Source organism: Carya illinoinensis, chromosome 7 (genome assembly GCF_018687715.1).
Source record: "Carya illinoinensis cultivar Pawnee chromosome 7, C.illinoinensisPawnee_v1, whole genome shotgun sequence".
Classification (NCBI taxonomy): domain Eukaryota; kingdom Viridiplantae; phylum Streptophyta; class Magnoliopsida; order Fagales; family Juglandaceae; genus Carya; species Carya illinoinensis.
In genome coordinates, this window is record NC_056758.1 from 30,321,144 (window position 1) to 30,342,380 (window position 21,237).

At 35.1% G+C, this 21,237-nt stretch overlaps 1 protein-coding gene across 24 annotated transcripts; it reads right to left on the minus strand.

The window, feature by feature from the left end:
• Positions 1-1,230: 1,230 nt before the first annotated feature.
• Positions 1,231-16,356, minus strand: LOC122315078 (ATP-dependent RNA helicase DEAH13). 24 transcript variants are annotated; one of them, XM_043130811.1, is made up of 16 exons: positions 11,502-11,815; positions 11,000-11,118; positions 10,539-10,611; positions 10,382-10,456; positions 10,251-10,300; positions 10,106-10,166; positions 9,563-9,928; positions 8,598-8,843; positions 8,265-8,495; positions 7,161-7,274; positions 5,844-7,079; positions 3,706-5,359; positions 2,776-2,974; positions 2,058-2,178; positions 1,897-1,956; positions 1,231-1,428 (listed from the first exon to the last, which is right to left on the minus strand). In XM_043130811.1, the coding sequence occupies exons 1-12, from the start codon at positions 11,580-11,582 to the stop codon at positions 3,881-3,883; spliced, it is 4,131 nt and encodes a 1,376-aa protein (XP_042986745.1). In that variant the 5' UTR covers positions 11,583-11,815; the 3' UTR covers positions 1,231-1,428; positions 1,897-1,956; positions 2,058-2,178; positions 2,776-2,974; positions 3,706-3,880. The 24 variants fall into 24 exon arrangements, with proteins under 24 accessions (XP_042986745.1, XP_042986743.1, XP_042986758.1 ...); XM_043130809.1 differs by lacking the exon at positions 2,058-2,178; XM_043130822.1 differs by lacking the exon at positions 1,231-1,428 and having other exon boundaries at positions 1,598-1,956; positions 2,776-2,856.
• Between the last annotated feature and the right edge of the window lie 4,881 nt (positions 16,357-21,237).

The window sequence follows — 21,237 nt, forward strand, 5'->3', positions numbered from 1 at the left end:
TTTCTCACACGTGTAGTGAGAAATAATAAATCAACTGTAGCAGTACTGTATTATTATTATTATTATTATAGCATTACTGTAGCGATGGTTGAAAGAAGAGATATGAGATAAAATTTTGTATTCTATCATTTAAATAGGTATATGAAAGATAACCTCAAATGTATGCATCTCATTGGGCATCCACTTGAAACAATAATACGGGTAGAAGGAAAACTCACCTATAGGCATAAATAACACAAGAAAAATAGAAACATGGAAAAAGAGAGTAAATGAGGAATGTACCACCCTTAGCTTTGAAATTTTAGGAAAAAAAATATATATATATTATTATTATTTAGTCAAAAAATACATAATCCAATACAAAAATTTTTCTTCATATTCAAAATTAATCTTTAAAAAATATAATTTTATATATGAAGATGAAGAAACTATTGTCAATGCTCTTAAAAGCTTAAAACCATGGTGCTTGCAGCCTTCCATAGAAAATGATAACATAAAATACGGGTGCTTGCTTCGTTGAGCAACTACCAAATATATTATTTAAAAAAACTACCTAATATATTCATAATAAAAAAATCTTTATAATATTTTAGTCCATATATATAGATATATGTATATATATACACGGTAATATGACTCATTTCTTATTATATTTAATTTATTATATAAATTAATTAATATTTTTAATTTATTATATTTATATTCTTTCTATATCCTCGTTCACTTATAGATAAGAATATATATTATGCATTCAATTACAAATAAAAATAGCAAAGATCTAACCCTTTAATTCTTTTCCTACTTGTCTCTTCTCCATCTCCTTTTCTATTTTATTTTTATTTTCTACCAATTTTAATATAAATCAAATATAATGCCTTTAGATTATGATATTTAATGATTGTAAAGGACTTAAATTTGACACTAATTGAAAATTGCAAATCCAAGATATAAAAATACAAAAACTAAATAAATCCCGAAACCATTTTCAGTGGTGTTAAAAACAACCCTCTTATCTTAGGGCCAAAAAAAAAAAAAAAATCTTCAGGGACTCCAAAGTCCAAAGTGAGGAGTAAGAATAAATATAAATACAAATCTTAAATTACATATAAATTTTTTATAAAATATAAATTTTATTAATAAAAATAAATATTTTTACTTTTTTTAAATATTTTTTAGTCGTATAAAATTTATCTTTTTACAACTTATCCAAATCATTTCTTACAAAGAAAAGCCATTTGACAGGATTTAGCATTATCCATCTCTAAAATGGGAAAAGTGGGCATATAGAATATACATTGCACTTAGAAGAATGGTGGCAAAACTGCTGACTGCTGTCAGCTGACATCTACTGCAATAATGAAACGTCACATCACCTCACCGAAATTAGAGGTAATGGTTGAACTTCAGATGAGACCTATCGTCGTACTCCTGAAAAGAAATTTATTCAAATAAAAATAAAAATGGAAAATACTAGGTTTCATATATTTTAATCTTTTAATTTGTTTTCTTAATTAAAAAAGTAATTATTTCATTTCTATTTTTATTTTATTTTTTTAATAATTAAGGATATTTAAAACATGCTAAAAATAAATAAATAAAAAAGACAAAAATACCATTTGTATTTATGTGCATATTTACAATGCATAATATACACTAAAATATTGTCCAATAAAAAATTTTAGAAACATTGAGACAAATTTTAATTTTTTTTTTATCGGTAAATAAAAGAAAGTTCTCTATTGAGTTTGGTACTTTTGAGAAAACATGGAAACCACTAAATTTTAGGGAGAAAAAAAAAATTCATATAACTCATGCACAACAAAAATAAAAATTAAGAGAAGGTAACATAGTAAGCGGGCTAGGAACATTGGTAGATGCCACTGGGGGCTGGTTTACCAGTAGTAGTTGGACGAGAATACTGGAATTTTTGGTGCGAACATTGAAATGTTCAACCGGCTGTAAAGCGCATATAGGACAAAAGGAATCAGAATGAAGTAGCACAAACAAAATTATGCTACACTCCCAACTAAACATATAACTCCTGTTCACTATCTCACTTTTCAGTGAATCTAGAGAGAAACAGGACACTTGAGGATGCTCAGAGTCTTTGCGGCTTGTAAAATTTCAAGCACGTGGAGAAACTATACATGGGGCATGCCTCAGTTGTCCATACAAACCCTACAGATGTGTCAAACATCAGACGGTCATTGCAATTCAACATTAGAAGTAAGGGGAAGAGGATGATATCATAATATAAAGAGCCCCATATAAAACAAAGTGGTACATTTTTTTTTTTTATTGGCACCGGGTATCCGGAAACAGCATCCTAACTTATCCTGATAGTACATGAGCTCTCGGCAAAAAATTTCTCGAATTTAAGAGAAAAATCCCTCAATCCGATGGCCTCTAGAGATTGTTTGCACCCAAAGAAATTTGAGTCTTAGACCTGGAGGGAGCATACCCTCAAGTCCAAGGCCTTTACCACTTGAGCCAACTCCTAAGTTCAAACAAAGTAGTACATTTAAAAAACAAATTAGAAACAAACAAAATGAACCAACCAAGGCACCGAATAATCGTGATGAACCACTATGATGAAGCTCACAAAAGAGCTTAAGCAAACGAAGTAGTCAATACAATATAAAATAGGAAGAAAATACACTTTCCATCCTGAAACCATCAAACGTTTTTGTACTGCACACCCTAAACTATCAAAACTGAGACACATTACATTCTCCAACTACCTTGGAAAAAGCCAAAGAGGAGGAAGAGCCCTACCTGCCTTCCAGTCCAACCCCGTCTTCCTCTTCACGATTCGACCCATCATTGAGAGATGTTAGAGCTTCCTCTATGGGATAACTGTCAAGATGCCCTCGAACTGTCAAAACTGACACACATTACATCCTCCAACTAATAGAAACTAACATTTTGCACCTCCATCCAATTTTGACCATTAAAATGAAAGAACAATGGTGACCTGATACAATCTGCACGGTCTTAAAAGAGGGTACAAATTTCAAATTTTTATAATTTAGGAGTGCAATGTGTCAGTTCTAATAGTTTTGGGTACAAAATGAAAAAATAGTAATAGTTTGAAGGTGTAAAAGGTAACTAGTTATCCGTATAAAACTTCCAGCTTTTATTTTTTTTGAAAGCGGCCGTGTAGGAATTGGAGCTCAGTACCAATATATAGGACATCTTATAAATATATAAATATATATATCACATATAGCATATCAAGATTCTGATCAAGTTTGCAATTACCTCAACTCATATATACAGAACAAAAAACAAAATCCGGTTCATTCAAGCAGTCTAACCAAGAACACAAAGGATGAAACTCATCAAAAGAAACCTTTTCTAAACAGCATTCTTTACCGCCCACCATTTGTGCTGGGTTGGTTTAAGTGAAGATTAAAAAAAAAAAAATTGAATTAAACTAAACAGCTTATATAATTGAAAATTCATGGGCTCATCATGGTAGCCTCAACATTGCAGCAATAATAGCATAAATAACAAAGTATAAAACTTGAAGATAATCTTGGTTTCACAAGAAGTTGATGTCCATTATGTTGATGTACATCCATTCTCAGAAATCCAATGAAAACTGCGACAATTTCAACAATTAAACGTGTGTAGAAACCCTTTTTTTTACCTTTTCCTGACTCTTTGAACTAAAAGATAGACAAAATGGGTTTATGTGGTTACCTGTGTGATTTCACTAATATCACCCACTGCAATGAAGTTTCAGACAACAGGTCATTAATATACTGATCTTCTATCCTTTTCTCATTTCAGACCTTGCTCCAGCTCTTTCAGATATACGAAGAGCAACACGATTAAATAATTATAGCACTTGCAGTCCAGCTTTTAAACAAGAAGATCACTTCTTGCTTTTGCTTTTAACTCTTCCTCTTTTGGGGAAGCGTTCTTGAGGTTCTAAAAGAATTTCACCATGCATTTTTGACCAAAGAACTTGAAAGTGCTTGTGGAAACTCTCCTGAAACCAACCCAGAATTTCTGAATGCAACTCGTTAGGGTTCTCCATCCAGACCTCTCTTAACATAGAGCAGCTATCTATTGATTTGGTCTTTAACTTGTTCAAAAGATTTCCGACCCTTTTTTGACCTGATGCCTCTGGCCTCAAAATGCTACTAGGAGGGGCTGACATGAACTTTCGAACAGGCCCTAAGCATGGTAACACTTTTCCTTCAAGCAAAGCATAAGCAAAAACTGTCACCCGTTGCATATCATTTGTGATTGGCAAACTATGCAGGGGAAGTTCCCATAAATGAGGCCCAAAAGTAGGAATGACATAACAGAATACTTGGTCAGATTGAGGCTCATAATAAGGTTTGGGATCTGTAAGGACTGAGGAGAAGGTACACAAAGAGCTAGCATATTTAACAAGCCACTCTGGTTTCACACTTGTCACACCATACATGTATGGTCGTTTTGTCTGTAGCAATTCACTGTAAACCAAGAACTCAGAGGCCGAACTAGAAACAGATGACCAACGATGGAGGAACACAGTTTCTTTTACCATACAAGCTTGATACCGTACTGCATGTGTTTTTCTGTCTCCTTCAGACAGTCTTGAAGCTACTCTAATGCGTTTGGCAACCCTATCTGCCCATCCAGCACAGATAGCTTGGCCCAAGAGCTCTTCTTCATTCAGCAAAAGTGGGGGATTATTGGAGGAAACTCTCCAAGCATGTTCTACTTCATCTCGAGTTCCATGAATCCAAGAGAAATCCTGCTCGGTGCCACAAAGGCCTTTTTCAAAGATCAGTTGAAGTAGCTGTCTTCGTAAATTGGACATTTCCTCCATGGTTTTCAGGTGCAATGCATTGTCATTACAGAATTCCGCTGGGCTGCTGGAGAGTTCAAAACACTGCAGTGCATATGCTATGGTCAGAGCATCGCTGTTAGGGTTCGAAAACTTTGCACGGAACATTTTTGCAGTTTCTTTCTGTTTCTTTCTCCTCAATTTTTCTTGCTTGCCAATGACTTCCACGTCAACTTGAGTACCAGATTTCTCATCCTGCTCTAGGTCATCTTTATTCACATCACTTCCTTCAAATTGCAAGACAACAGGATTTGACAAACTCAAAGCTGCAGCTGCTGCAACCGCATATCCCAAAACTAGATTTGCACGGGCATAACAATTCACCATCCTCATAGTCTGAATAACGGTAAGGAGCATCCGGGAGTGGCGTGGACTCATGGGAAATCGAGCCATGGCTTTCCCTAAGGGTGTCAATTTGCCATTGCTATGAAGAGCTTCTAGAGCCTTCAAGCATTGCTCTGCTTCAACCAATGCAGTGATCTTGGGAGGAGTTGGAAATGGAAAGTTTTGAACCTAGCATAGACCAAAGAGACAATCAAAAGAATCATCAAATTTAGAAAAGTAAAAGTAAGAGCCAGAGCAGGTAGTCCCTTAGGTACTGAACAGCCAAAAACTTCCACCATTTATATATTTGGTAACAATATCAACTAATATGCTGATATATGAATAAAACAAGCAGGGGCTACCTATTGACCAATTAACAGTAGCCTGAAACCACAAAACAATATAGGGTGTCAGAAACCTAAATTCACAACTCACGAAATTCAAAGACCAACATATAATCGAATACTACAAATCAGTCAGGGAAAACATAGGACAAATAAAAACCCCACCACAAAAACATGTTTATGTAACATATTAGGTTTAATTACAACACAGGAAAATTTTCCAGTGCACGTCTACTTTGTCAAGTGCAAAACTCCCAGCATAGAAAGTCACACCACCCAAAACTTTAAATAAAAGGTAGATTAAGAATCGACAAATACATTTAACCAACCTTATCGATTCGCATGGATTTCATGAGAAGGACAACACCATCAACTGGCATTTTAGATATTTCAGCAAGAGAAAAGTCAGGAAGTATATTACTAAAAACTGCAGAAGAGTAGAGACGATAACAGTGGCCCGGCCCAGTTCTTCCAGCTCTTCCTGCACGTTGAGCAGCCGATGCCTTACTTATCCATTGTACTTGGTATGTTTCCATGCCATTGGAGGAGTTGTAGGCCTTCACCTTTTCTCTCCCGGTATCAACAACATACTTGATGCCTGGGATAGTTATAGAGGTTTCAGCCACATTAGTGGCAACAACCACAAGTCTCTCTCCTTCCTTTACTTCTTTAAAAACACAAAGCTGGTCGGCAGCAGACAGCTTGGCATAAAGAGGCAGAACACGCAATGTACCAGCGCAGAAACCTTTTTCCCCCTTTTTGTTCCCTATGCTTGGATTGGATTGGTCTAAGCACCCTTCTGGACTAGAAAGAGGGGCATGTTTACCATCAGAAGAGTTCAATGCAGGTTTTCCAGCCAAAGCTTCAAAAGCAGCTTTTAGTGAAGCAAGGCTCCCATCCTCCCCTAAAACATTTAATAGATTACGATCATCCTCTTTGGTGGTCTGATGCGATGGGTCCCCATCAACATCATCATCAAATTCCAGTTCACTCTCTGTTTCCGAATCATAAGAAACATCTGAATCATTCTCATCTATATCACGCTCATCTTCCTCATAAGAGCTAAACCTGTAAGTATTCTGGTGAATTGAATTCCCATCAAAGTCAAATGCATCATTAATCTCCTTCATATTTATGTCTTCAACAGATTTTGTTTGGGAGACCCCAGTGCCATCAGTCCCAACATCCTCCCTTGATGTTTTCATAACCAGCTCCTTTGAAGCTTTAGATAGCTTCCGACACAAGTGGTTTACTTCCCTCTGTCCAGTGACAAAGACAAGTATACCCCCATGTGGCAGCCTCTTGTGAATTGCCAAGACCTTTTTATACGCTTGACCAATATAATCAAAGATCTCTGTTCTCTTTGAGAAGTGTATGGTTACCGGATACTGTCTAGTTGGAACTTCTATAACAGGTGGAGGATCGTTAAATATCCTTCTCCCAGAAATAAAATCTTCCACTCGCAAGGTGGCACTCATCAGCACAAGTTTCAATGGAGAAATCACATCATCTGGACTTACACTTTGTCCTGTACGCACAATTTGTTGCTGCTTCTCATATTCATCCTGTCATCAAGCAGAATATCTTTTGACAATGAGGAAAGATAAAACAACCACGTAGAATAGATAATACCTATCAAAGCTTACCTGGCGAATTTTAATTATACGTGAAAGCATTCCAATCAGTATGTCTGTGTTCAAGCTTCTCTCGTGAGCTTCATCAAGAATTATGACAGAATAACGCTTCAGCAAAAAATCATTCTGTGGCAAAAAGTGATATGATTTAACTACCTTGGAAAGATGGTAACTCATTTTAACTGAACATACTTGATGCAAAACACAGAATGAGATCTGGAATAATAACATATGACATAGGGGAAAGAAAGAAGAAGAAGAAATCCACCTATGAAGCTATGGTGAAACTAAAATAAATCAGGCTTTGTCCCCTAGTCTGAGCACTGAAACATCAATATCTCATGAATATTGCTGAAAGCATATATAAATCCTACAATTCTCACAAAATCAGTTCCCAACCAAAAGCAGTGAACAAATTTTTTAGGATTTAGAGGGAGAAAAAAATACTCCCATCAATACAAAAAATAATCAGAAGCATTTACGAAAAACTTTATCAACTATTGGTTATCATCACTGAGAATGTAAATTCTTCCCCTCATATGCTTAATTCAATCAGAAGAAGTTGAACTATGCAGAATTTCAATCAACAGAATGTATGTCTGAGAAGCCCCAACCAGCAATGTAAGCACCTTTTAACAAAACTAATAGTTCCCTATCAAAAAAAAAAAAAAAAAACTCTCCCCCCCCCCCCCCCCCCCCCCTTCCTCCTCCTCCTCCTCATCCTCCTCCTCCTCACATGCTTAATTCAATCAGAAGAAGTTGAACTATGCAGAATTTCAATCAACAGAATGTATATCTGAGAAGCCCCAACCAGCAATGTAAGCACCTTTTAACAAAACTAATAGATCCCTATCAAAAAAAAAAAAAAAACTCTCTCTCTCCCTCCACAACCCCCCCCCCCCCCTCCCTCCTCTCTCTCTCTCTCAAACACACACACACAAACATACAAAGAGACAGAGATCTAATTGTTTGGTGACCAACTTGTCCACCATGAACAGAAACCTAATCATGTATAATGAGCATAGCCAAGTACAACTAGGTCAAAATTGATAATTCTTATCAGTAGTTGTTTGCATCATAATTGCTAGGAGAATGTACAGTCAGAGGAGGCAAAACCTGAACTTCTCGTAGTAAAATTCCATCAGTCATGAACTTGATTGAGCAACTCTCTCCAATCCTCTTGTCATACCTAACTTGAAACCCAACCTCTTGACCTAGATGGAAACCAAGCTCAAATGCCACTCGCTTGGCAGTGGCAAGTACAGCAACACGGCGCGGTTGAGTAACACCGATAATACCTCTTTTAATACTGGACTGGCTTGAACCAAAGCCAGCTTCATAAAGAAACTGAACAATGTTAACCAAAATGCAGAATAGGATTGTCATGCAAAGGGGAAAAAGGTGTGAATTCAGCTTGCATATCACAATCAAGCATTAAGCAAAACCCACCTGAGGAACTTGAGTAGTTTTACCACACCCAGTCTCGCCACATATGATCACAGCTGAATGATCATTTATAGCTTCCATTATCTCCTGCTCCATCATGACTATTGGAAGATCCTTCCTAGAGTTCTGAATCTCATTCGGCCTAGATACATGCACAACAGTTGGGAAAGTTAAAGGTTCTTGAGCAGGACAAACTTGTGTGTTAAATTTCCTGCTGTAATCAACCTTTTGGCTCGCATCTGCCTTATCCTGTCACATGTCAAATGCCCAGTTTCCTATTTGTCAACCACAAAATATATGGAAACTAACAAACAGAGTGAACTGTAGTTCTTATCACTCAGTTGTGCATATTATGTAACTCAAACAAAAATGATACATGTCATGTATTGCTTCTCGATTGAGTTATGGTATGTGACAGATGTAAATTGCAAACAGTACCAGTTGTAACTGCAATGCATGCTTATTTTATGGACATTTTATAAACATAATAAAACAAATCAAATTAAAGTTCCATTTAGATTACCATCTTTGAGTATCATAAGATTAGTTGGTTCTTTTTAACTCTTAATTTCTCACCTACATCATAAACAATTGAACTTCTTCCCTCCATATATTAGCTTGATAGATAGTTTCATGAATACTCAGATGCAATGAAATCATGTGCCTTTTGCATTAAAAGGAGAACAATATATAAGAACCACAACAAGCCACACATAATTACTTGGTGTGTCAGATATGGATCGACTTGAACCAGTTGGATTCAATGTTTAGTTGAGTTTAGTTGAATTGATCTGAGTTTTAAAAATTATGGAAAAAATATTAGATCATTAAATATGCACAATCATCCATTAGGATGAATAGGTTATGTGTCCATGTGTAAGTACTAATACTATCATACTTTAGGAGACACAGACACGTCCTATACATTCATTGGCCAAGGAAAAGCAAAAATACAGGATTAGACATACTGATCCACTGTTTTCAATGCACCGAACTGCCCCTTGAGAAGAGTCCAAAGGTACAGATTCATAATTCTGGGATTCTCTTTGCAGTATCATTGGTTGGAATAAATCATCATCCTTGAAATCCTTCCTTGAAGGAATCTTGTCCATTTTAGACAGAATCTTCAGGGCTTCTCCTCTAAGTATGGTTGGTTGCAATGAATCATCCTTGTTGAAATCCTGCCTTGAAGAAATTCTGTCCACCTCAAGTTCAGTTCCACCAGTGGCAGAATCACCACCCTTTCTTTCAAAAGGTTTGTCCCTATCCGGAACTTCTAATCCTGCCTTAGAAAAGTGCACAGCCCTCCTATGTTTTTCCTTCATGGTTTCAGCCTACATTAAGATAATTCTATAGCATAAATACAAACCCAAACAATTTTTATAACCTTGAAAAATTAGGATATTCATCCATTCATCTCACATTAAGATGGGACATTCCGAAAGAGTTTAACGGTAATGTTAAAAGATAACATTTTTTTAATAAGATAAAATTGATTTAACTATACTAACATGACCAATATCTCGTGAAGAATGCAGAAGATGAAATGCGTCCTCCGGAAGCTTGTACTTCCTGAAAGATAGATTTTAAAATTCCTTGAGCTTCTCAGATAGAAAATAATTAAATAAATCATTTTAAGAAAACACAATGACATACTCCAAGGTCTCAATGCTTTTTGACAGCAAAAGTGCTCTCTCCTTTTCCTCCTGCAGTAACAAAAACCACTTAAGGGTTTTGGTCTAGTACGCAAAATGAATTAACCAAATTAGATTTGCATGTGCAAGCACCTCTAACTTCTTCAACTTCCTTTTCTGAGCTTTGCTCAGCTTGGGATTCTTATCCATTTTAATCCTTTTGCATTCCTATACATAAGACTTGTGAAATCTTAACCCAAACACACAAAGTAAATCAAAACAAAATAGTTAACTAGCTGGCCGAACTTACCTTATCAACGCCTTTCTTTTTGTTCCTTTTCTTTTCAGGCAAGATTAGTGCATTGCTATCAGGATCTTCCAAACTATGAAACAGAATTATTAAAAAAAGAAAACAACTCATTAATCATAACCATTGACAATGTTTTAGGTTTGGATAGTTATTTGAGATTAGATGGCTAAATTGAAAGTTGAATAAAACATCCTTAGAAATATTATTTTTTAATATTATTATTCATTTGAAATTTGAAAAAGTTGAATTGGCTATTATATTTTTGCGTAGAAATTTGAGAAAGTGTTAATGATTATTAGATGAAATGAGTACGCTACTTTTGTGTCCAAACCGAGAAATTCAAGGCCAGTTATTTTCAATGCTTCCGTTTCTAGTTAAAATATGACAAACAGACTAATCCTTCTTTTCCTACTTTTTCCTCAGCAGCCAAACACCTTAAGCCAAGTGAAAAACTGGCTTACCTCCACGAACGCTTTCCACGATTCAACTCCAACGCTTGTCCCGAACTTTCCCGACGGAGCTCCATCTCGCTCAACAATAGCCGTTGCAGAGTTCGAAGTCGACTTTGAATCTCTGAGGCCTTGAGGTCGGAGAGAGGCAGTCAGAGAGAAGTGAAAGGAGGTAACAGCACTATATAGTGCACGGGAGAGGAGAAAGGAGAGGAGCTGGGCCTGCAACCCGACCAATTCAATCGGATTTCTGGTCCGACCCGACCCGTATCTACCTTTGGATCGGGCTAACCCGTTTTCGTCCTATTACGAAGGTTCCATCCAACAAGAAAAACTATGGCTGTAAAACACTTCGTCTCCTCCGAGTAGAAGTGGTCAAACCTTATCATAGTCTTAAAAATACTCCGAAACCATAAACACACAGGAATCTGCTATAATTTTCTCAAGTGACCAAACAAGTTGGGTTATTTCAGACAAGACAGAGACTAAAAGGAACATAAATACATTTACATACATTAAAAAAAATTGACACTGCTTTTGTAAACGAAACCGTTGGAGCGGAGAAACCTGGCCCGCCGTTAAGCCAAATATCCATCGGACTCCTCTGATGGGTTCCTTGTAAAACAGATGCTTACCATCACGACTCTGGTTTCTCGTGCGCCGACAATGCCTTTGTGCCACCCTTCAAACCCTGCCCTCTCGATTGCGCTTTCCCAGCACCAGCCGAAACCCTCGCCTTCTCAACGTTGCCGTTATTTCTACTCGTCATCTCAGTGGGAATTGGGATGTTAAGAGCATAAGTCCATAATTTAGCTAGAATGTCAACAATATTATGAAATTATTGAAAAGAGAGACGTGTTATAAAAACTTTCAAAAGGAGAGAAAAAAGAGATAGAGCTTAGAGAGGTTTCATACGATATATAAGAGTACAAAGGGGATTATACTTTTGACGACTAACACTATACATTTGACGGCTAGCTCACTATGATAGCATTATGTACTATGCATTTGACGACTAGCTCACTATACTAGTACAATATACTATGTATTTGACGACTAGTACTATGCACTAGCACTATACATTTGACGACTAGCACTATACATTTGAAGGCTAGCTAAATGTGGTCATACAATTCAAGATAGTTTATAACATTTCCCCTTTAGATGACCATATTTAAAGAATATGTCTCGTTAAAACCTTGCTAAGGAAAAACTCTGTGGGAAAAAATCAATGGCGAAGGAAAAAGAGTACAATATTCATGTGTATCGTCGAGTGTTTTAGGATTGCTTCATTAAAACCTTGCAAAGGAAAACCAAGTGGGATAAAACCTTAGCAAAGGAAAAAAAGTACAATCAGCACAAGTCTTCAAGACATTACTTCCCCTGAAAAGTACATGATAACAGGTCTTCAAACCTCCGCATTCCAATGTTCTGCATAATCTTCTTAAATGTTGCAGTTGGTAATGCTTTAGTGAATAAATCAACCTCCGCATTCCAATGTTCTGCATAGTCTTCTTAAATGTTGCAGTTGGTAATGCTTTAGTAAATAAATCTGCCAGATTTTTACTTAACCGTACCTTCTTGATATCAATTTCAACTTTCTTCTCATGAATTGTAATGATCTTCTTGTGGGTATCTAAAAGATAACTCGCATCTGTACATCCAACTAACTGTGGACTTGATCCATGTTGATAAAATAATCACAACTGGATCTTTCTGCTCATCACTACTCTTCTGGAGTTGTACTCTTCTGGAGTTTTTGTAAATAACACAGTTAGTGGAGAATTTACCAACATTAAACCGCTAACCTCATTTTTTAATAAAAACGGTGGCCAGCCTTTTAAGATCAGACAAGTATCGCGGATTTTCAACTCCTCTGTAGGTGTCAGGCGTGCTGTCAGGTGCCACAGTTGTCAGGCGTGCTGCAGCCTGAGACATTTTTAGAATATGAGACATTTTTATCTTATTGCATCCAAATTTTAATTATCATCCGAACTTCTGGTTCACATATGATAATCAAGATAATGTCAAATAATTTCATCTTATTTGCTTCAAGCAAATTTTTCCTTCCACTTCTGGTGGTAAGACTTTATAGTAAAAGAATCTTCTGGTTCTTTTATGGACGTCCATATGAAAATCATTCAACTTATCGTAATTGATTTTGGATGATCAAGATAACCATGAAAAGATACAAATATTTTGAATCATATCACCTTTTGATACATCATAATATTTGATTCAATAATTTGTACAATATCATCTCAAAGTGAAAGCTTACAGCTTTTCCAATACGAACTTATGGCCCGAAAAGATATTCATTATCACGTCCAATCTCTTAGTTTTTTTTGAATGAAACGCATCATTCTTTTCACTTCAGGGAATAGAATGATATAAATTCATTATCATTCACTTCAGGGAATGATGTAGATCTAGTAAGACGTAACTAATGATTCTTATCAAAAACTCATTATTTTGCTCAGTCACTGAAAGACCTGATACAAATTTAGAATATATTGTGAAAGTTTGTATTTCATATTGCTACTTCAGGAGCATACTCGATATTGTTACTTCAGGAGCACATTCGAGACGTTCATTCAAATATATATTCTTTCCACAATTTCAATTATGCAACTTCAGGTGCATAAATCATAATGAGCTTTTGGTACAAGTATCACTCATATGAGATACTCAATAAAATTATTGATTTAGGACAATCCTTCAGGGATGCTCCATTTCCATTCTCAAATAAATCATATCATTAATAATTTATAACAATTATAAAAGAATAAATAAAACTTTCATTACTACAAAACATTGTAGAATATAAAAATATTTTATAATAAGATAAAGGAAATATATTAATTAAAAAGAAACACTTCCATGATCAACTCTACCTCTAAAATCCTTAAAGAAATTAGAAACATCAAGGCTTGTAATATCTTCTCCATCTATAGAATCTAAAGCATATGATGGTTCAGCAAAATTTGTTTCAAATTTATTTATTTTTTCTTTTATAGAAGATTGGTATAAGTCAATCAAGTGCTTATCTGTACGACAGACACGAGCCCAATGTCCAGTCATATCACATCTATGGCATCCATCTTCATCTTTCTTTAAAAATTTGTTTTGAGAGCCTTTGCCCTTTTCTGAGTTGAACCACTTCTGGTGATACGGTGTGTATCTATTATTGTCCCTTTTAGTGTGGTCACTTCTAGGACCTCCACTTCTATAGTTTTTCCTACCACATCCACGCCCTCGTTTTCTTTGAAAAGATGCACCATTCGCTTTTGGGAATGATGTAAATCTAGTACCATTCACTTCAGGGAATGATATAGAACCAGTAGGACGTGACTGGTGATTTCTTAACAAAAGCTCATTATTTTGCTTAGCTAATAGAAGACAAGATATAAGTTTAGAATATTTTTTGAACTTTCGCTCTCAATACTGCTGCTGTAGGAGCACATTCGAGGCATGAAAAGTAGTATATGTCTTCTCTAACAAGTCATCATTAGTGACTTTTTCACCACATAATTTCAATAGCGAGCTAATTTTAAAGAGTGCAGAGTTATACTCACTAACACTCTTGAAGTCTTGCAACCTCAGGTGCATCCAATCATGACGAGCTTTTGGAAGGATTACAGTTTTCTGGTGTTCATATCTCTCCCTTAAATCATTCCACAAAATAAGTGGATCTTTCACCGTTAGATACTCAATTTTTAATTCTTCATGAACATGGTGCCGAAGGAAAATCATTGCCTTAGCATGGTCCTGCAAGGACCCTTGATTTCCTTCTTTAATTGTATTTCCCAAGTTTATCGCATCCAGATGGATCTCAGCATCAATGATTCAAGATAAATAATTTTTTCCAGAAATGTCAAGAGCAACGAATTCCAATTTTGTAAGATTTGACATTTTTTACATATATAAATCAGGAACATAAGTATAGAGTTTTCATTAAGTAATGTAACATTTCATATTCATTTTGGAAACTACAAAAATATATTGAAAAACTTACTTGAAGTAGAGGACTACTAGCTTCAAAATCGTTAGAACTTTCGTGCTGATAACGTGTTATGAAATCATTGAAAAGAGAGAGTCATAACGTGTTATAAAACTTTCAAAAGGAGAGAGAAAAGAGATAGAGTTCAGAGAGGTTATGAAACTTATGAATTCCTTAAAAGATTCAACGATATATATAGGAGTACAAAAGGGATTATGCTTTTGACGACTAGCACTATGCATTTGACGGCTAGCTCACTATGCTAGCACTATGTACTATGCATTTAACGACTAGCTCACTATGCTAGTACTATGCACTATGCATTTGACGACTAGTACTATGCACTAGCACTATGCATTTGACGACTAGCACTATGCATTTGATGGCTAGCTAAATGTAGTCATACAATTCAAGATAGTTTATAACAAACAAATCTATATAAAATAGATTTTTAGATAGATTAGTCCACATTGGACTAGCTATCTTGAAGTTTAAATAATAATAAAATATTATATATTTTAATAATATAATTTTTTTTTTATATTTTACAAATACACTTAATATATCGGGGAAAACGATAAACCCAGAGACTGAATACCATTCACAGTAAAATACCATATTTATAGGCAAATTAGAATCCTAGAGACTGAACCACTCAAATCTATACAACAAGTGACACCATAAACAAATTCATGGAGTTTACCACTGGAAGCACAAGTATTCTATCAAAGAAGTGAGCCAGAAGTTCATGACAAAAACAAAAAGCAGCGGCAAAAAAAGTACACATATTCATAAACTAAAACTAAGCAAAGCTCTCGTCAATCAGTCCAAAGTAAATTCGAAGGAACATATCATCAAGTCGAAACAAAAGCTAAATCTTCAACAAATTAATGAAACAAAACGAGGCTAGCTTTCCATTTCCAAGTACAAAAAAGAGAAAATTCGGCCCAGAAAAATACGAAAAGAAAAGACCAAATCTAAACACCGTTTTGTATTTCGTCGAAATACAAAGCCAGAGAAGTAGCATTATTAAGAGTCAAGAAAATTGGGTTGAAAACACTTACGGGAGGATTCAGCAGAGCTCGAAGTAAGACCTGCGCAGATCTGTAAAGCCCTAGAAACAAGAGGAAATCTAGGTCAGGGAAACAAGCAAAAAGCTGTTGCTACCATTTCATCTTCAAAAACAAAAACAAAAAAAAAATATTTCTATTACCCAAACAGGGGCGACGGTAGCGTCGGATTCGTGGGTCTTCGAACCGCCGGCGTGAATGTTGGAGCAAACCGATGCCTTCCAATCGTGGAACAAGCTGATGTTCGGTCAAGTGATTCGATAATGGCTGGGCAAAATAGGGCACGAAAAAATGCTCAGTAAATCAGAGAAGAGGGAGGAAGAGAAACTTACCGTCGACAGCTCAGAGACGACAGTGTCTGTTGGAGAAGGCAACCGGTGGATTTGATTGGAGGGAGCTGGACAAAGAAGGCCGAATGGGGGGAGAGCTTCGTTCGGGAGAAGCTGCAGACGAAATATTGTGATTTTGGGAGAAAACGGTAAACCGAGGGGAAAAAGAGAGAGTCGGTATAAAAAAAATAATAAACTATACAATAGATTCGGTACAGTAATTTTTTATTATTGGCGAGATCCAACAATTACTGTAACTTTAAAATTTTGATTAGGTCATTGCAAATGATAAATAGTTAAAATGCTGGCTATTTTAAACTTACATGTGGCAATGCCTCTAACGAACACCCTGGATCCGATGGTCACGGTTCATTCGATATTAATGATCTGGGTACCCTATAATGGGCCAATGATCCGTTGTTTAAAGTAAGGTTTCGTGGGCCTGTCCTCACACACCACCCTGAATATATATATATATATATATATATATATATATATATAATATATATATATTTTAAAGTAATTTGATGACATATTAGGAATGGCACAATGTATACTGCAGTTGGAAAAAAAAAATAGTACTAAATGATAAATGAGAAGATAGATAAATAAAAAATTCAAATAGATTTAAAAGAGGTTATAATTTTACAAAAGTTATATCAAATATAATAAAATGTGAGCAAAACACATAGAGTTTATATACAAGTTACTGTTCTATTTAAGCATATAATTACAATAGTGAAAAGTTTGATAAAAAGAGATTTGAACTTTTATGTTGTTGTTTCAGTTATAGGATTGATGGAGAGGATGCTTAACTTCTTCTGACGCAATTGTCCAAATTGATTAATTTCTGCATCTAGATAGATGATCCATTCTTTCTCTAATTATTACATATCATTGATCTAAATTAATTAGTACATCTAAGAATAAAATGAATCTATTAAAAAAAATCAATTTGTTGAGAAATAAATTACGGGAAACAAAAATATATGGTGTTAACCATCTTTGTTAAATACATGTGTATTCATATCAATATAAAAGAAAAGATTTTCTTTTAATAACTGGGTTTTTTTTAAATGTTCTTAACAAATATTTAACAAAAATATGATACATATGTATTTTACCGATTGTTTATTGTTACAACCATCAAATATATTTAAAGACCTAAAATAATGACGTTCATAACATATAATAACATTGTTGCCAAACAAATAGAATAAGAATTTTTCATATGAGAAAAAAGAGAACGTACCAAAAAGTATAGGACAAATAAAAAAGCAACAAAAGTAGAGAAAATTAACAAAAAGCAGAATGAGAAAATGTGAAACAACAACAAAAGTAGCATATTTGTTACAAAGAATACATTAGAAAAAAGCAACACAATAATTGTGTAGTGACATATGTTAAATAACACTATATTAACATATTGAGAATAATAAGATATGTAACTATTAAATTGAATATTTACATAATCCAAAATTGAAGGAAATAAAATGCTACATGAAATAACAGAAACAAACCATATTACATTAGAAATTGTAAATCTACATGAAATAATGTTATTAATATCAAATTTGTTATTGAATGATTAAATTTATTCAACAATCAAAAAATATTTAGATTTGGAAATGATGTATCTAAAGAAATCGTTAAATGAAAGTCATTAATAAAAGAGAAAAATAATATATAAATAACTCAAAATGAAAGCAACTAAAATGCTATAAAACATTACACTTTACTTTTTTAACATTTTATTTCTATCAAATTTTTATGAACACTTCGTATTTATTTTGAAACAAAGAAGAAGAGACTATAGTCCAATTAATAAACCCAAAATCATTTATAACATTGTTTATTTTTCACACCTAAAGGCCAAAAGAAATTAATATCTTTTTTAAAAAGTGATACTTTCTTCATAAAGTGTCCCGATCTATATAGTCCAAAAAGAACCAAAACCCAACCCACCCATTCCCACATGTGACACCATTTAAACAAAGCAATTAACCCTAATTTGTTTTTACATTTTACCTTTAATTCTCTCTCATTCCCCTTCTTCACCTGCTACATCGAGACAAATTTTCATTCGTCAACATCCTCTGTCTCTCTCTTTCTCCCCTTATTTCTCCCTCTTCTCTCTTTCTCTCTGAGAAGGTCACTCTCTCTCTCTTTTCTCAAATTGTTTGAAGGATTTTTTTTTCACATTTTCACATATATTTTAGATTGTGTTTGGATCTAGTTTGCGTGTATATGGCCATCATTGTTTTGCTGAACTTGTAGAAATTGAAGGAAAAAAAAAAACCTATGATTGGTATACAATGGAAACCAGATGGGTTTTGGTAGTTGTTGTCAGTTGGGTTTTTCTCTTGTTTAGCACTATGTTAGATTTTATTTTTGGATTTGGTTTCCTTTCGTGTATATGAGGATTTATTTAGTGAATTTGTACAAATTTCAAAGGATTGTTTTTCGATTTGGTTTCGTTTCATGTATATGGGTATGATTTATTCAGTAAATTTGTACAAATTTGAAAACATTGTGTTTGCATTTGCCTTGGTTTCATGTATATGGGTATAATTTTTTTTTTTCTAAACCTACACAAAATAGATAGAAATGTATAAATGTAGAAAGAGAAAAAAGTAATTTGATGGTGGGTGATGCCAGCAGTGTCTGTAGTGGTCCAAGGAGACACCAGAGGCTGGAGCTCCTCCAAACGATCGTTGGCATCTCAATGGATCTTCCTTACTGTGCCTGCACAGCGACTGTGAAAGGAAAATGTAGGAGAGATCAAGAGAGAGAGAGAGCTACGACTACTTGAATGAGGGCTGTTGTCCAGTCTGCTCCGTGGCTTTTGACGGCGGCAAGAGACGCGAGGTGGTCCGATGGAGAGATAGAAAAGATAGAGGGTCTGCTGTCTGAGCTGAGAGAGAGATGCCATTTTTGATGGTTTAAAAGAAAAGTAACCCAGGAGGCAGATCGCAAATTTGGAATAAAAGCAGAGGCAAAATGGAAAAAAAATATTAGACGAAAACACTGTAGAAAGCGGATTCGCACTTTACATATAAGTATAGATATAAAAGAGCAAAAATACAAAGTATAGCAGAGTGCTTAAAAAATATTGATAAGTTGGGAGAGTCTTTTCTACTATGAAATTGTAACAGACATTAGGGAATTTGGATTAAAGGAATGTTGCCCAAAGTTTGCGTTGCCACTATCCATTGTGCCAAATTGTGTGCGCATCAATTTTTTGATCGATGTATTTTCCTCACGTTCCATGTCTTGAAGGATTTTAGTAGGTGCTTGATGTCATTGATGATGGTATTTAGAATCCAATCTTGTTCTGATGATGAACTTGTTATAGCTTGAATTACCACGTTGAAGTCACCTTCCAAGATTATGTTTTCCAATTTCAATTTCTCTGCCTCTTGAAGTGCCATTAGTACTGTTAAAGCTTCACCAGTATTTGGGTGTGTGTTGCGGATTTGGTCTGTTTTGGCACTTAAGGTTTCTCCTATGCTCTTCCTGTATAAGGATCCAATAATGTTATTTTGATCCCGTAATGCAACGTCAAAAGACAGAATCCATGCATCTGATGGGTCTTGTTGCATAGCATCATCTTCTCTTGGGTGGTCAATCAACATTGACCATGCTCTCATGTGTTCCTGGAAATTGTTTTGGACAGACTTGACAAATATGGAGGGGGACGATTGGACTTGTTCATGGATAACTTTGTTTCTTAGAAACCAAATAGAGTCCATGGCAATGGCTACAAAGATATGAAAGTTATAGTGTTTTTTCTTAGGGATTTTTAAGATAGAGACTGGATTAATGATGGTCTGTATCCAACTTATGATTGGTTAACTTGCAAAAAAGGTGGAATCAATCGGCCAATTGGAGTGTCTCCACCGAATTTTTGAATATAAGCAGTTGAGAAAAAGATGAGGGAGATCTTATGCTTCTATGTTACAAAGAGGGCAGTGGAGTTGTTCATCCTCAAGAGAAATGACTTTATGGATTATAGCTTTTGTGGGAAGAATGTTGTTGTAAATCTTCCAAAGAAACAATTTCAGTCTATCTTGCATTTTCAATTTCCAAAGTTTTTTTTTTCTAGTTTGTTGCAATTTGCAAGGGAGGAGGGTTGTGTTTGACTTTACCAAGCCAACATAAGCAGATTTGACTGAAAAGGTTCCTGATGAATGATGTATCCATTTGATTTTGTCGTGGAAGTTATGAGTGACCAGAGGAAAATTCCTCTAACAGTTTCCTCTGAAAAGAGTGTGTTGAGTAGAAGTGAATTCCATCTTCTTGGTTCGTCAAGGATGAGTTTAGAAACAGTTAAGCTATGATCAATGAATGGGGAATTGGGATTTGGGTTCGAGTTTAGTCTTAGAGATGGTAGGGTTCCAGGGGTCACTCCAAATTTTTGCACTCATACCATTGTTGATTCGAAAGCAATAATTGTTTTTCAAGAAATTTTTTTGTTTGACGATACATTTCCAGAATAAAAAATCTGAGGGTTTAGGATTGACATTGTTGAAGGTGACGGAATCTAGGTATTTCTTGGATAATATTTCCATCCAAAGACTGTTTGAACCTTTTAGGAAAGACCATGCATACTTAGAAAGAAGGGCAAAATTAAAAAATGGTCATTTATTTAAGGCCTAGACCTCCCAATGATTTTGGTAAACATATGTCTTTCCAGGACATGGAAGTATATTTCTATTTTGCAGGATCATCAATCCCCCACCAAAATTTCCTAAAAACAGCATCCAATAGATTTGTAATATGTTTTGGGAAGAAAGTGGTGGCCATGGCACAGTTGGGGATTGCACTAGCTACTGTTTTGATGAGGACCAT